Source organism: Centroberyx gerrardi, chromosome 23, assembly GCF_048128805.1.
Source record: "Centroberyx gerrardi isolate f3 chromosome 23, fCenGer3.hap1.cur.20231027, whole genome shotgun sequence".
In the NCBI taxonomy this organism is placed as follows: domain Eukaryota; kingdom Metazoa; phylum Chordata; class Actinopteri; order Beryciformes; family Berycidae; genus Centroberyx; species Centroberyx gerrardi.
The window spans coordinates 14,704,102-14,719,863 of NC_136019.1; the positions used below are offsets into that span (position 1 = coordinate 14,704,102).

At 43.2% G+C, this 15,762-nt stretch overlaps 1 protein-coding gene across 1 annotated transcript in view; it reads left to right on the forward strand.

The window, feature by feature from the left end:
• LOC139932698 (protein phosphatase 3 catalytic subunit alpha) overlaps nt 1-15,444 on the forward strand; it is a 64,037-nt gene extending 48,593 nt beyond the window's left edge. The window contains exons 9-13 of the mRNA XM_071926542.2: nt 2,659-2,784; nt 4,334-4,405; nt 7,442-7,526; nt 8,705-8,802; nt 15,142-15,444. Coding sequence (XP_071782643.1) covers nt 2,659-2,784; nt 4,334-4,405; nt 7,442-7,526; nt 8,705-8,802; nt 15,142-15,344 — 584 coding nt within the window. The 3' untranslated portion in view covers nt 15,345-15,444. The remainder of the gene's footprint in view (nt 1-2,658; nt 2,785-4,333; nt 4,406-7,441; nt 7,527-8,704; nt 8,803-15,141) is intronic.
• Nucleotides 15,445-15,762: the final 318 nt, after the last annotated feature.

Genomic DNA, 15,762 nt, shown 5'->3' on the forward strand with positions numbered 1-15,762 from the left:
TAGTTTGTATCTCCTCTTGTTTTTTATGTCTCTGTCCATCATTACCGTGGCTTCCTCTCTGGGTTCACTCTCTCTGTCCATCTCTCCCTCCCCCCCCTCACCAGAAATTGACGTTTTCTGGCTAAGTAATGAAGGGCGCCGGGCCTCGCGGAGCCCAGATGCTGAGCCGTGTGTTTCTGTGATGTTATTCACGTATCCAATCCTGTAAATGACAGACACGTTTCAGCGGCTCGAGGGTAGTAATCAATACGCAGAAGGAATGTTCTGCAGGGGGAAAAACGGGGGATTGATTTGAAAGGCCAGCTGTGTGCGGCAGGTGAACAGCGCCGGGGAATCGGACTCGTTTCTCCCCAGACGCCCCTACCTGCATTTTAATGTGTGTGCAATTTTCCAGCTGAAATTTACACGCCTTGGTGTGTTTGCATGTGTATCAGTCCATCTGTCAGGGTAAGGAATGGACAAATGTTGACTGTTTACACATCATCTTGAAATGCTTTTTCTTCTGCATTTTGGGGCTTTGTGTAGGCCGTTGTAAACAGTAGCTTCTTATCCACTGTCAGAGTCAAATCTTGATTGACAGGCAGTGCTTGCCACAATATCTTCACTGATGTCCAGGCTGAAGCAGGACTGTCTTATAACTTGGTTTTGGCCACTTTATGCTTTCTGAAATGGTTTTTAATCAGATGGAGCTAAGTAGCAATTGGCAGGGATTCATGATGATGTTGATTTTGTATAATGATTTTGTACTAATGAGTCAAGGACCAGAAATGGAACAAAAAGACCAAGGCACTATTCACTTCAAAATTCAAGGCCTTTATCAATCTGCCGTTGCTCTATTTAACATTTAAAAAATGTAAAAAGAATTGACACGTTTCAGCCACGTCTGCATCGGAGGAAGGCTAAATGGATCAGCTGAAGAGAACAATGGCAGTTTAATAAAAAGCTTATTTAAAAAGCGAAGAATGACTTGGTCTTCTTGTTTTTTTGAACTCCTTTGAAAACCCCATTACCAAAAAGATCCTTCCAATCAATACTTGGATATTTTTGTTTCATGTGTATCCCAGAAGTGCTCTTTTCTCTTTTCTTCTTTTCATATGAAATTAAGTGCTGCTAAATGAGCTGATGATATCCTCCAACAATAACAAGCCTTGTTTCCTGGTACTAGGGAGGGATATGGGCTGGCTGGGGTATTCTCATCAGGCTTAGACGTTGCTGGAAAGAAAAAGGGCGAAGTACCTGGGTGTGTATTGGCTGCTGTTGCTGTATTTCTAAGTGGTGGTTGGGAGGTTCACCTACATGTACAATCCACAGCTAAATGGTCACACTTTCAAGGTATTTATATGCCGTACGCCCACCTTTTGATTAAAAGCAACAAGTTCACACCCGTTCCCTGGGGGTTGTCGAAAGGCATTCTGGGAAATATAGGAAATCACTAACTGAAGTCGAAGTAGACGAGGCAGGTTGAGGGAAATTGGGCACAACAAAAAAGTAAATTACCGCACTTCATCACAAAATAACTCCTGGAATGCAGTGAGCATCAAAAATGGATGATATCTAACAGAGGATCTGCGGGTGGATTTGTCCTTTTATGAAATGGCAGTCTTTTTTAAAATGGCCAGCACTTCAGCCAGAGTTATTATTCAGCACTTAGAGTTATTATTCATCTTAAAGGCCAGGGCACATTTGGAGTGAATCTGTATACAAAGTGTGGCCTCGCGCCTGCTCATCACAACTGCTGCTCCACAGTGTTTGAGAACGTACTACTGGATGATGCTTTCAATTAATGTTCAGTCATTGAAAACAGATGGTATCTGTGTCTGTGTGTTTTTTTTAATGGTCTGTTGGACTTTGCTGAACCGAAATCCTGATTTCCAACGGCTGCTTACAATCTTAAGAGTGTTTTGAAATAAGGTTGTGTCATCCTGAAGTACAACTCTCACACAACTCTCGTTAGAGGTGTCGGAGATGGTGTTGCATTATTAACACATTAGTAACACGTATTAAAGTCGCAAGGAAACGGCATTTTGATGGTGAACACATTCCAGCCACCAGGATGCAACCATGGTGTCTTTAGGAAAAGGAAACTGGGAGTTTCAGGTGTTATATTGGAATTTTTCTGTATGCCATTAAGTAACCACTAAAAATATAGTTTTCCAGCAAGTAAAAGTAATGAGGTTTTGATATAAAAATACAAGAAACTGAAAAACTGTCTCTTTTTGGCATTTTTAATTGTTAAATAGGTGTATGTGATATGGAGAATCAGCTTACCAGGTGGAAAAGTCATATTTCATTTAATTGTGACTTTAAACACGTTGAGCTGTATCTCAAAACATTTACATTTTAGTTATTTTGTTTACGCCCTTACGCAGAAGGATTTCCTACATGATGGAGTAGAAAGGGGGAAGTACACTTTGACAGGACGTATGGGCTGCTGACGGACACATCATGGGCACTGAAGCTGTGACCTTTCAGTTCAGGGGACGCTCTCTCTAACCACCGTTCATTTTGTGTGTTCAGGGCACCAGAGAGCAACACATCTATTCTGGCACAGTTGGAGATATTTTACCGACCACCTCTTTCTCTCTCTCTCTCTCTCTCTCTCCCTCTCTCTCTCTCTCTCTCTCTCTCTCTCTCTCTCGTCTTGTCTTCCCTCCCCAGCGGCGGTGCTGAAGTACGAGAACAACGTGATGAACATCCGACAGTTCAACTGCTCGCCTCACCCCTACTGGCTGCCCAACTTCATGGACGTTTTCACCTGGTCCCTGCCCTTCGTCGGCGAGAAGGGTGAGACACACGCACGCACACACACACACACACACACACACACGCACACAGTATTCTCCTGTGTTGACTTTGCAATTCAGATGAAATGAGAACATTGAATATGAGCGGTTTTGGATCGAATGTTGTTTGCACCACTGAATTGTAATGAACACTCAATTCCCTGAATTAATAATGAAGCGAGTCCGGCCTCGACAGAAATGTAGCGCAGGCACACAATGTCGCGTGCCACTATTTATAGCTGCTTTATATTGCACAAATACAATACATATTACATATGATTTATGAGCAAGTCGAAAGGTGCTCACATGCAAACTTACAAGTGAGTGTATGGAATCACAACATGCTCAACGAAATGAGTAAAAGTAAGCCAAATACCCACACACACCTGCCCACCTACATGTAGGTACACTTACACACACACAGCTTAGATGGTTTTACACTCAAATGTCTTAAGTCTCCAAGCAAATGGATCAGAAACTGTCAATCAAGCCACAAAGTTGAATACATCCTGGTTTTCAGCTGTTTTTACCTCTGCCAAGTTCTGTTTTCGCTCGTGTCAGATAGTTCGTCCGTCCTTGCGAACTGATTCCCATGACATTCGGTGGACAGATAGGACTTCAGCCAAGGAAGAATTGATTAGATTTTGGTGGTGATCCGGATCTGGGATTTCCACCACGAGATGATTATCGTTTTTAAGCCATAACTATGAAACTAGCGGAGATAAAGGCTTAATTCCAAGCCCCTGAGGGTGTGTTTGCAGTGTCAAGAAAAGCAATATAACTTAAAATTTCAGCGATAAGAATGATTTCTTTGGGTGTAACGGCAAGTTGGAGAATTGTTCAGTGTTGGTGGAGGTTTGCGCCCTTCTAGATGATGTGTTTGCGGCACTTCAAATCACAAACGCTGCAATCATTCACCTCACTTTGCTGTCCTGTTGCCTTTTTAATGTGATCTTTAGCACGCTGCTGACATCTGCCATTACCCAGCTGCAGTCCTTGTTAGATCTGTGTCAATTAATCACACACAAACTATTATCACTTACACACACACACACACACACACACTCACTCACTTGCTCACTCACTCACTCACTCTGGGTAGCTCATTTTAGATGTGACCCACCCATCGCTATTCCCAGCAGTGTGTGTGTGTGTGATTCACCCATGTGACCCCCCCCCCCCACCACACACACACACACACACACACACACGCACACACACACGCCTTGATGTTGCTCCACTGGTTTCCCAGACACAGTTTCAAGGTTGCAGGAATATTTCTCCACAGATATTTCTGCAGATTCCTCATTCCTCATGTTATGTTGATAAGTTTTGCTCATGTTTCAATACTGTACGTATTATATATATTTTCCATCCCAAGCTAAATGTCACACTTGTGTTTCGCTTGCTACAGAAGTCTGTTAATGCTCCTCAGCCTTGACTGAGGTCTGACAAACCAGAAAAATAATATCCTTTCTGTCTCTAGTCACTGTTTTGTCACTTACTGCCTTCGCCTTTAACCAGACTTTGTCTCTTTTATTTCTCTGCAGTCACTGAGATGCTAGTGAACGTATTGAGCATCTGCTCCAACGACGAGCTGACGACCGACGAGGAGCTGGACGGTAAGCTTCGGGCTTCTCAGCTCACCGGCTGCACAGAAAGCTGCTCAGTCACAGTACAGTCAGCAGCCGCCACAGTTCTCACTGCAGTTCACCCTCATGTCCACTAGAGGGTGTCCTCAGCTAACGGGAACACCACACACAGACACACATTCAGTCTGTCTCTCTCTCTCTCTCTCTCTCTCTCTCTCTCTCTCTCTCTCTCTCTCTCTCTCTCTCTCTCTCTCTCTCCCTTAAACACACCGTGCCTGTTCTGCCCTCTTATCAGAACATTGAAAAACCCATCCAGTCGCCCCCTCAGTTCAACATGGGTTCAGTATTAATCATTCCTCAGCTTTATTCAGCAGCAGAGGGCCGATGCAGACGCTGTTCCACGCCTGACAATGCCAGCTGAACCGCGGCTCCTTAACAAGTCTGAAAAAGTCTGCCAATACCTCAATTTACGGCCTTAAAAAGCATTAAAATGTCTTAAATACAGTCATTAGAGGTCTTTTTTTCCACCATGCGCTGACAGGTTGCTTTGTGCTGCATGTACACTCTTACATTAATACAGAACAGGGTTAGCAGTATTTTTTTTTTTCATCATATCTGGATTTCATGTCCCTTAACAATTACTTCCCTGCTGTCCTGTTTCTTACACACGCCAATTCACATATTCAGAAAGTTTTTTTTGGCTGTGTGAATCAATATTGGACTTGAATTCAAATCCTTGTAGCATTAAAAAGGTCTTAGGAAGTGTTCAGTTTGTCTTGACACCGCACCCCTTGAGGAGTGTGTTTACAAAGTCCAGGCCGTGTGCGTCAGTAAACTCAAAAGACAGAGGAGAAGGAGGGGGGAGGGGGGACTGGTGAGATCATTTCCTGTTTGCCAGCGAGGGGTGGGGCCGGGCCGGGCAGAGCAGAGTGGGGGAACTTGCCATCTCATTGTTGATGAGCTGTTAGTCTGGGGTCAAACAGGCGACTCCAAAATGGCCGCGCCACAAACCCCGCAGATAGCTCGCCAGTCCTCAGCGTCTGGTCATTCTCCACCCACTCATCCACTCACCGCACCGCTGTTCGATGATCCATTCCGTTTATTTCTCTCCTTTCTCACTTTCTTGCTCGTGTCTTTTCAATTTTGCCTTCTTCCTCCACTCTTTCATACATTTGGTTCATTTCCCCACTATGTTGACATTTGGACTGTTCTTTGCTTTCTTATTCTCACTCATAATCTACTTTTCTTTGTCCCGTAATCTCTGATAATCTTTTTTTTGTACTACTCTTTATGTGCTATTGGTTGAATATCCATTATGTTGATATTTTCAAGCTCACTACTTTTTCACGTATTTATTCTGTTTCTCTCACATATTCTCTCTCGACCCTCTCATGACCTCTCTCTCCCTCTCTCCCTCTCTCTCTCTCTCTCTCTCTCATGCTGTGATGTTGTCACTGCCTCGGTTACCTCATCTAATTTCTCTTTTTTCTTTTCTATGTTTTCCAGAGTTTTGTGTTCAAGGCATCGCTTTTCTTTACACTCCTTGTTGTGCTTTTGTGCCTCTTATCTCGCTGTCTGCCCCTCTCTCTCTCTCTCTCCGCCGCCTCCTCTGTCATTCTCCAGCCATCCACTGATCTCTCTGTCTTTTCTCCTCTCCTCTCCTCTTCTTCTTCTCTTCTGGGGGTGTTTCTTGAGAAGGACAGCTAATATATCCCCCCAAGAAAGGTACAAACCCTAGCCCTGCCGGTGTGCGCTGCGGTAGATAGACCTTTTATTCCCCGATGCTTGCTCTCTGCATTTCAGAAGTCTGACTAACAAAGCACCGTCTAACATGTCTGCTGATCCTAGCTGTAGATGTTCCCTAAAAGAGGTCTAGGCCGCATTACACAACCGTTACACACGCCAAATCTGCCATGTCAGAAGGAGAAAAAGCCAATGAGAAACTATTTCCAAGAAGGAAGTTAGATATGATGATGTCACATTCCTCAGCTTAGAGCATAAGCTTACTGCACATAGATAATTCAAGTTTATTAAGTTGTGCTCTCACTTTTCACATAGTACATATGAATGCTTTTCAGTTAAATACTCTAATAACCAGCTGGCTATGTGAATATATTTGCTGTACACATTGAAATAGGCGATACTGCTAGAAGGGGTAATTCTAATATTTTACTTTTGTCCACTCTTTAAAGTGATGATCTACCGTAGATGTACATTTGGTTAAACGTATTCTAAAGGAGTTCAGTCACTGGTTCCTTCACTGATGAGAGCGAGAGTGTTAAACAAGACATCAGACTGCTATCTCTTTCCTTTACCCAACCTTTCACCACACACTCATTTCATTTCCATCTCTCACGCTCCACTCTCTCATTTTCCAAGGTGGGGCCCTATAGGGCCATGGAGCTGTTATCCTGCGAAAGGCCACTCTTTCAGCAAAGTTTTGTTTTCCAGTCTGGGAAAAATCCTAGTCCCCATTACCAAAATGCAGGACTGGAAAAAAAAATCCTTTTCACAGATTTAAGGGGGTCTAACTGGTAGAAAACAAACACATTCTGGGCATGGATCAGGCCATCGATCGCAAACTTTTACAAATGTCACAAGGTCCCATCGAAAGACAGTTTGGATTAAAACTTGAAAATGTTTCTTTTAGTACCATCTGAGGAATAGTATGTAGGAGTTAAAGCGACTAGCGACTTAACCAAGACAGCCAGCATGAACGCACTGAATGCTGAGAATTACTCTGCCAAATTGCTGTGATGCGTGGTTGGATTTAAAGCATTTTGTATCATCTGAACTTGGAGCTTCAATAACCGCATTGTGTTTTTGTCGTGATCTGATGTTTGCTCTGATGCACACCTGATTAAAACTTTGATGGTCCAGAAAAAGTTCTGTCGTAGCACATTTGCTTAAGGTACTTAAAAATGAGGGCACTTAAAAATGTAAACAAACGCAAACCACACACACGCTGTGCAGTCTAGATTACACTCTGATTGAGCGTGTTTGTGTACACATGGGGATGTGTGTGTGTCACTGTGTACATGACTATCTGCCCTCTGACCCTTGCAGGTGCCACAGCTTCTGCCCGTAAGGAGGTCATCCGCAACAAGATCCGTGCCATTGGCAAGATGGCCAGGGTATTCTCTGTGCTCAGGTAACCACACATGAAAACCTCTACTGTGTTCTGCAGCGTGTCCGAGCTTTGTCACCTTCACCGAAATTTCAATATTACTCTGTTGCGACTTGTGAGAGATTGAATTGGATGTTTAATTCTATTAACTTTCAATACTTTCAACAAATGTGTTCTGCAAGCTGAAATTCCACTTCAGTGTCACCTCCAGAGGGCATGCAGATGGCAGAGGGATTAAAATAGTTAGGATTGGAATAGACAGAGCTGGTTGGAGACACTGGGCTGCAGCAGTCGGTGCTAAATTTATCGCAATAAAACAGCTGAAAACATGGCAACAGCATCAGACAGTCCACAATGTCTTGAGCTGAATCCCAGTCCACCTAAACTGGTGCTAGGAGCAAAATATAGAACTAGTTAGCTTATCGAGCGGACACCCAAACTAGCAACCACCTACAAACACCCTAGCAACCACTTGTAATCACCTAGCAACCACCTAGTAACACCCTAGCGACCACTAGTAATTGCTTAGCAATCACCAACAACCACCTAGTAACACACTAGCAACCACTAGTAATTGCTTAGCAATCACCTAGTAACACCTTAGCAACCACTTGAAATCACCTAGCAACCACATACTAACACCATAGCAACCACTCATACTCACCTAGCAACCACCTAGTAACACCATAGCAACCACTAATACTCACCTAGCAATCACATAGAAACACTGTAGCATCCACTTGTAATTACTTACCACCACCTATCCACCAGCATTGCTGCTCAGCAATCACCCGCATTTTCTTCAGCAAATGTACCTTTCTAGTTTTTTTATTTGTTCTCATTCTCATTGCAGATTTTAATATTTCTGTTTAAGTTATTGATTTTCATGTTGAACTATGGTGCTTTCAATGGTGCTTTTGGTTAAAATAAATCACAGTGGTTGTTTTGTAAAGTTGCTTGATGATTTTTCTTGTTTGTGGTGGTATCATAGTAGTAGTATTCAAATTATAAATATAAAAATTATTATTGATATTGAAGACAAAATTCTGGTATTGGGACAACACTAAGTGCATCCAGTCCATCATACACAGTGAGTAGCATGTGCAGACATCAAATCTTGTTTGTGTGTGCGTGTGTGTCTGCGTGTGTGTGTGTGTGTGTGTGTGTGTGTGTGTGTGTGTGTGTGTGTGTGTGTGTTCCAGAGAGGAGAGCGAGAGCGTGCTGACGCTGAAGGGCCTGACCCCGACAGGCATGCTACCCAGCGGAGTGCTGTCCGGCGGCAAAGAAAAGCTGCAGAATGGTAAGACCGTCACCGCACACCCCAACACCCCCATCTATGATCCCCACAAGACTTACACACACATACACACACAGGTCCCAGTCCACCTCACACAGTGTGCAGCACCATTTTGAATACACTGCTATAGCCCAATGTTTAGGGAATACATACAATCTCCTTCCCTTCCCCTCATTTTTGTTCGAACAAAATGATATGGTTTCTATCGCTGCCTCTTAATAATAAGAATAGTGAAATCTTTCAGGCAGCTCCAATAGTTTTGTTGTCATTTTTTCACCGTATTCTCTGTAGTAATCTTGTTGTTATGTATTTAGTTAAACATAAGTAAGAAATAACAGCTTTTCTGTATAGTTTTCTTTAGCCTTTAGCAGAACTTATTAGGGCTGAGGATGCAGGTGATCAGTAAGTAATTTGCTAGTTACCCTGGATGAATGACTGTACAGTGTCAACTCCCTGCAGACAGCCTCTTCTTCCCAAACAATGTCAGATACATTCAGCAGATTTTCTTTGTCCCCTTGTCTTCTCTAATGTGTCTCCCTCTTGATGTCTCGCATTTTTGCCCTGTCCTCCCGTCCCCGTCCCTCTCTGTAATCCACTGGTTTTATCTCAAATATTATCTGTATCTTTTTCTTTCTCCTTTCTCCCTAGAAACTGCAGGTATAATCGGTTGTGCAAGTATTCTGTTCAGAGTGTTTTTTTTTTTTTTGTGAGACCAGTATAGAGTTCACCCTCCCATGTTAAATTCCAAACACTCCGTAAATGAGTTTGACAACCTGCTGCCGCTAGGAAGTAAAGGCCTTTCTTGAAACGCCTTTACAGCACATCAAATTTGGTTGGAATCCTGACAGAAATGGACACATTATTTCCCAAAATTGAGCGTAGTTTGAATCTCTCCAGCGCTCTGTCAGGAGAGACGAGGGACTGGCTGTGATTCAAAGGATGAATTGGAATTGACATAACCAACTGTGAATGAAAGGGGGATCGCTGTTATCTGCCTTGTCATCCACAAAGTAAAGCAGAAATCCAAACAGCTTCACTCTGCTCTCGTAGGTTCTCACACACCGTTTCAGTTTCCTGGTCTCTCTCCATTTGCCATGTGCTGGACCCAGACCAGGGAAATACACACACAGTCCTACATCACACACATAAATAACACACAAACCAACGATTTGGACTTCAAAGAGCAGCCATGTAATTTACCAGAAAAGGCTGGTACCTCTTCACCTTAAAGGAGAATGCCACTTAATTTCAGTATTCACATATGTTATTCCCACGACATTGGAGGGTTCAGGCTGAATTTAGGACGATGAAGGATTCTCTCCTTAAAGCTGCACTCAGCAACTTCGAACGTTGGCAGCTCCAAAGGGTAGCGAGAGGTAACCGTTTGAAAAATTTGAGCTTAAATATCCAGAAATCATGTGACGTGACGTCAGTATGTGACGTAACTGCACACAGCACGCTCATGTTTACCAACCCGGCCGGTCTGTGATGCTTTACACCAAAGGGACAAGAGAGGAAAAGATCTAACGTTGGTGAGTCCAGCTTTCTCTGGCCGGAGTGCTGCTCACTGCTGTTTAGGAGACAGTTTGGATTTCACTCTTGAGTTTCAATTCATCACTTGTGGGTGGAGAAGTGACCATACCCGACAGAGTTAAGGTGAACCTAAGGCGTCTCAATTAGTGCAGATTGGACGCTCTTCTCTATTGCAGCCACACTTGATTTAGGCTGATAAGACGTAAGGTATATTTACATAAAAATCTTGCCTAGTGCAGCTTTAAGTAATAAACCAGGAAGAAAAGGACTAAGTGCACAGCATGTAGTAGGAGACACAAAATACATTTGTTAGGCTTTTTTGAAGCAGTAGGTTTCAAACCAGTAAATGCTTTGTAAACTCCAGAAGAGCATCAGTCAGCTTTGTTATATTTGCCTAACAACTCTCACATACATCTATATGACATTACAGATTATCTAGTATCTAGCAATGGGAGACGATAGTGAATGCTCATTACAAACTGAACCCTCTGAGGGCTTAAGGATAACGTATATGAATATGGAAAGTCAAGGGTATTCCTCTTCAGGTCGGCCATTTGGAAGCAGCAGAGACTAAAGAGAACCACAGTAGAGGTAGAGTGATGTTCAGAGATTCCTGTTGCAACATTGGTAGAATCACATTGCCCCCCTCCCTCCGTAGGCAGACGCCAATGTGCTTCTACTGTAATGTTGGATCCATCAACCACTGGTTTTGTTTAAACCTCCTTAGCCTCACTCTGTGTCCGTTGCTCTCGTGTCCTTCTGTAATTTCTTCTCATCCCCATGGCAAAAATTTAGTTTTCAGTATCGTAGAGCTGTAATTTCTTTTGCTGTCGACCTCTACCTCATATCTGTCTTTGTGTGAACCTGATCTATACAGTCTGATCTAAATCTATACTCTCAAGGATGACAGTAAAAAAAAAAAAAGAGAGAATTTGGTAAGTGGTAAATATACCAATGGTTTTCCCTTTTACGTTTTCTTCTTGGCCACAAAGGTATGTCAGCACTTTTGATGTTTTGTATCAAAAGATGCTTTTGCTGCAGTCCCAGATGCTGCTCTACACCTCACACAACATAGTAACAGTGCTCCATGTGTCTTCTCTCTCACATTAGCAGTCCGGCCATCATCATCGCTGCAACACATGCATAGTCCACTCAGATCTTATCCCTGTTTCCCATCCATCCTGTTTCAGCTTCTCCTTTCTCCATGTGTGCACTTAGTCAAACACAATGGCAGTCTACTAGTGTATTTCCAGATTTCGTCTTTTAATTCTTTGCCCTTGTTGTATTTGCCATCAGTGCTGTCCTGTCGCTCCCTCAGGTATCCATTCTGTGACACCTTCTAGCACTACATCTAGCCCTTTATCAGACCCTTTAGCACACCATACATCTTCAAAGTACTCAGGTGATACACGCCTTTCCATGAAGCCGTTCGCTGCCACACACCCTTGTCACCCCCCCCCCCCCCCCCCTTCACAGATCTGGAACTTAAGGGAAGTTAAGACTCTGCTTTGTCCCTCTCTTCTTCTTCTTCTTCTTCTTCATCCTCCTCTCTCTTTGCTAACATTCATGTGTCCTTTTGTCATAAGACGTGGAGATTATGTTAACGTTTGTTGTCGGCATTGGCTCTCTTTGCTGCTCATTGACTTGTTCCTGGGACAAAATGAACTCCTCTGCTCACTTCTCTCATTCGTTTTGCAACCCCCCTCTTCTTCTCTTCAGCTACTATTGAAGCTATTGAGGCTGACGAAGGTAAATGGGTCTGGCTGCCCTCTTCTGTTGCTTCCAGGGCAATAGACAGGGGGCTCCGCTGGGTTTTCATCCATCTCGCTGGTGCTTGAATAGAGTGTGTTGGGTGTTTGGGCTAACAAACTGTGGCATAGTATTAACCTCCCCCCAAAAAACAAAAAAAAAACGAACCAAAAAAACATAAAGAAGTAAGTACAGAAATCCTCCTGTCACATGTTTTAAAGGGGAACAGATTTCATAGCACAGATTTCATAATCACAGAGCTCATACATGTGGAACTGTGATTTTTGTGAGTGCAAAGCAAATATTATGTGGTATCTCACTGAAATGGGCAGGTTAGTCTTAACTATTAACAAGACAACACCTCAGTATGCAGTTATCAAAGACATCCCTATTAGAAAGCCATAAAGAGCTTTATAGACACAGCATACAAGAGAAGCTTAAAAATCTTATAGCTGAGTGGAACCCAAAGCAGCGAGTTAAGTGTTCAGTTTAGAGGAGGAGGAGTCAGCTCATCAGTGCTGCTGCATCTTGTGATGATGATCTATCATCATGTGATACACCAAGGAGAACAAGCCCTGATTTACTGTTAGTTGCAGAAACTGTGGGAATCCACAATTAATACAATAAATGAGCAGAGTCACAGGGAATTATTTAGTTGTGAGGTAAGTTAAGCTTGTTCATTTATCTAAAGCTGTATGAACGTTCCCAGAGGTAGAGACTCACTTAGGAAACAAACTGGTACTTTATTTGAAACACTCAGTCAACTTGATTTTAGTTTTTTAGTGAATATGAAGATACCACACCTTTTAAATATATTTTATCACACTGTAGTGTAGCCGCTGCTCTGCCCTCACACAATAAAGTGAAGTCTTGCTATGAAAGTTTATAATGGTATTTCCCCTTTGAAACAGCTGAAGCAGTTGTGCATTGTTGTTGCAGTGATATGAATACAATCAATTATATAATACGATTTGACTCGGAGTCTGACCTGAATTTGGTAGAGATAAACATTTATTCTCCACAGGAGGCTTCGAAATGCAAATTGGATTCTCCCCAAAAGCAAATTTTGAAGTCGCCACTGGCGCAAGAACAACCTCAACTGCGAGCTAAATAGTAGTTTGCCAGCTGCTATTTACGTTGGAATTGTTCAGTGATTCCTCTCTAGCGCCCATAGAGGACGGTCCATTGTAGTGTCGAGACACTTCTCTGCTTCTTTTTCCATGTGGATCCTCTGTGGCCCTGCTGTGTCGTGTTCTTTTCTGTGAGCTGCTAATAACCTGTGTCTGACCTGTGCTATGCAGCAACACAACTACACTACCCATCAGCCCCCTATCCACACTCCCCAATTTGCCTTCTAAAACGATGCCCCCTCAATCCAGTAACGGATCATCTTCTTTGGAATCATAGTTTTTTATCACCATCAAGATCCCAGCCTCTATGAAAGGTGGAAGTGACAAAAATAGAAAATTGGGCTGAAAAGAAACGCGATCGAGCTGAATATTCAACTGATAAATGAACAACTTCTTTAAAATGTCCCACTGAATGGAATACAACTGGAAAATCAACATTTGAGTGTTTACACTGTTACATTAAATCAGTCTGATTTTATTCATTTCAGTGGCGTTTTAATAAATCGGCTGCCTATTGGTTTTTCTTATTCCATTATCCAATTGAATTGAATTTGATCCTGTCTTCACTTAATTCAACCCGAGTCTCAGCAGCATTGTGACTTCCACCCCTCATACACTCCAATGAACCCGAGTAATTGCTGCATGCTTCAAGCAGGCTTAACAAGTGGTTAGCACCCCAAGTACCTCTGTAGTGTCTTTGTACGTGAGCTCAGTCTCAACGTGGTTCTATTTTGTGGGAGTGAATGTCTCGGTGGGCTCCACTCTAGTTTTTTTGTTTTGTTCTGTTTTTTTTTTTTCCTTTCCCCTCATTCTTTTGTCTCTCTTCGATCATTCTCCTTTGTCCCTTTTTGTCGTTTTAATCTGTGATGTGCTGGGGGGGGTCTGGACGTTTGGGGTCCTCAGGTTTTCTTGTGCTGTGCCTTTGAGTCAGGATGATCTTTTACATTTGCTGTGTATATATATATATATATAGAGGTATATTTTTAACCTTACGTCCACTCAGATTTTTATATAGAGTGCATACTGTATGTAGAATTCGCATTACAGGAGTGAAATGATTTTATTATAGTTTTCACGGTGCTCCCATATTCATAGATGTCATTTCATAGATAATTAACATTGCTTGAACTTGAACTCACACCTTCTTTGATTGGATATCAACGTAATTATAAATGTTATGATGAAATGAATGAATGAATTATCTTTGGAAAAGCACGGCCCAGTGAAAACCTGTTGACCCTGATGCCAGGAACACCCCCTGTAGTTTTAGTAGGATTATAAAATCCTGTTGTCAGTCAAGTTATATCATTTTGAACCTCTGGTAAATGGTGTTAATGTGTTGTCATTGTATAACAATGAGTTGTATCCTTATACTGATTGACTGTTTAGGTGTTATCGCAAGCCCTAAAATTGCACAATGACCAGTATGGTAATATATATGCTGTTGTCCTTTTTAAAACCCATTTTAAACCTTTAAAGTGCTTTATAACAAATGGTTGAAGGCTTAGTCCGCCCTTATTAATAGTACAGATTGACATCATCCTTACAGATTTGATGCCAGTGCTCCAGTTATTCAGATTAGTCTTTATGGGTCAGAAGAGCTAGAGGAAGGTTAATGTAAACAGGCCCGTCCAGCTGCTCATCTGTCACTGATGACTGATTCATTTAGCCAACAGCTCTTCAAGCGCAGCCTCTACAGAGCTGTGAAGCTGCAGTTGTTCTGTCAGTAAACGGTCTCTCCCTCACAATGATTTCACGGCACAAAATAAAACCAAAGATAAGCCAAAAACATTGATGTGTGGGTGGGTGTGAGCAAGGAAAGTGTGACTCCATTGTGTTTTTTTAAACCCTCCTTACCTCTCCCCTCTAAAATCGCTCCTGATTTCCCCCCCCACACACCTTTCCCCTCCTTCTTCTTCCGTCCCAACAGCCATCAAGGGCTTCTCGCCCCAGCACAAGATCACCAGCTTCGAGGAGGCCAAGGGTCTGGACCGCATCAACGAGAGGATGCCGCCGCGGCGAGACGCGCTGCCCTCCGACGCCAGCCTCAACTCCCTCAACAAGGCCCTGTCCTCGGAGACCAACGGCACGGACGCCAAGGGCAGCACCAGCAGCGGCGGCAGCATCCAGTGAAGGCCACCCGCGGGCGCCGCCTCGGCCCGCGGGGCTGCGCCGCCCTCGGCCCCGTCCCGGCCCGCCGCCGCAGAACGGGGGCAGAGGGCGAAGGAGCGGAGAGGTGGGGGAGGGGGAGCGCTGGAGTGCGGAGGGGGGAGGGGGTGGCGTCTCCCGCTCGCATCGGGGGGACATCTCACATGCTAGTCTTTGGATATGCCTTCAAAATATTAGTTCATAGTCAAATCTGCTAAGTTATTGCCGGTTCACATTTCTGAATGATCAGGCCGTGCGCTTGATCCTCTACCACACCACAGTATGTCAGAGAGAGTAAGATCTTAAAGGTGATGTTTTTTTTGAAAGACCCTCGCTCATTTACACCGAATGGAAAGTTGTGTAACTTCTTACTAACTATTGTACGTTTACAAAATACAGCACT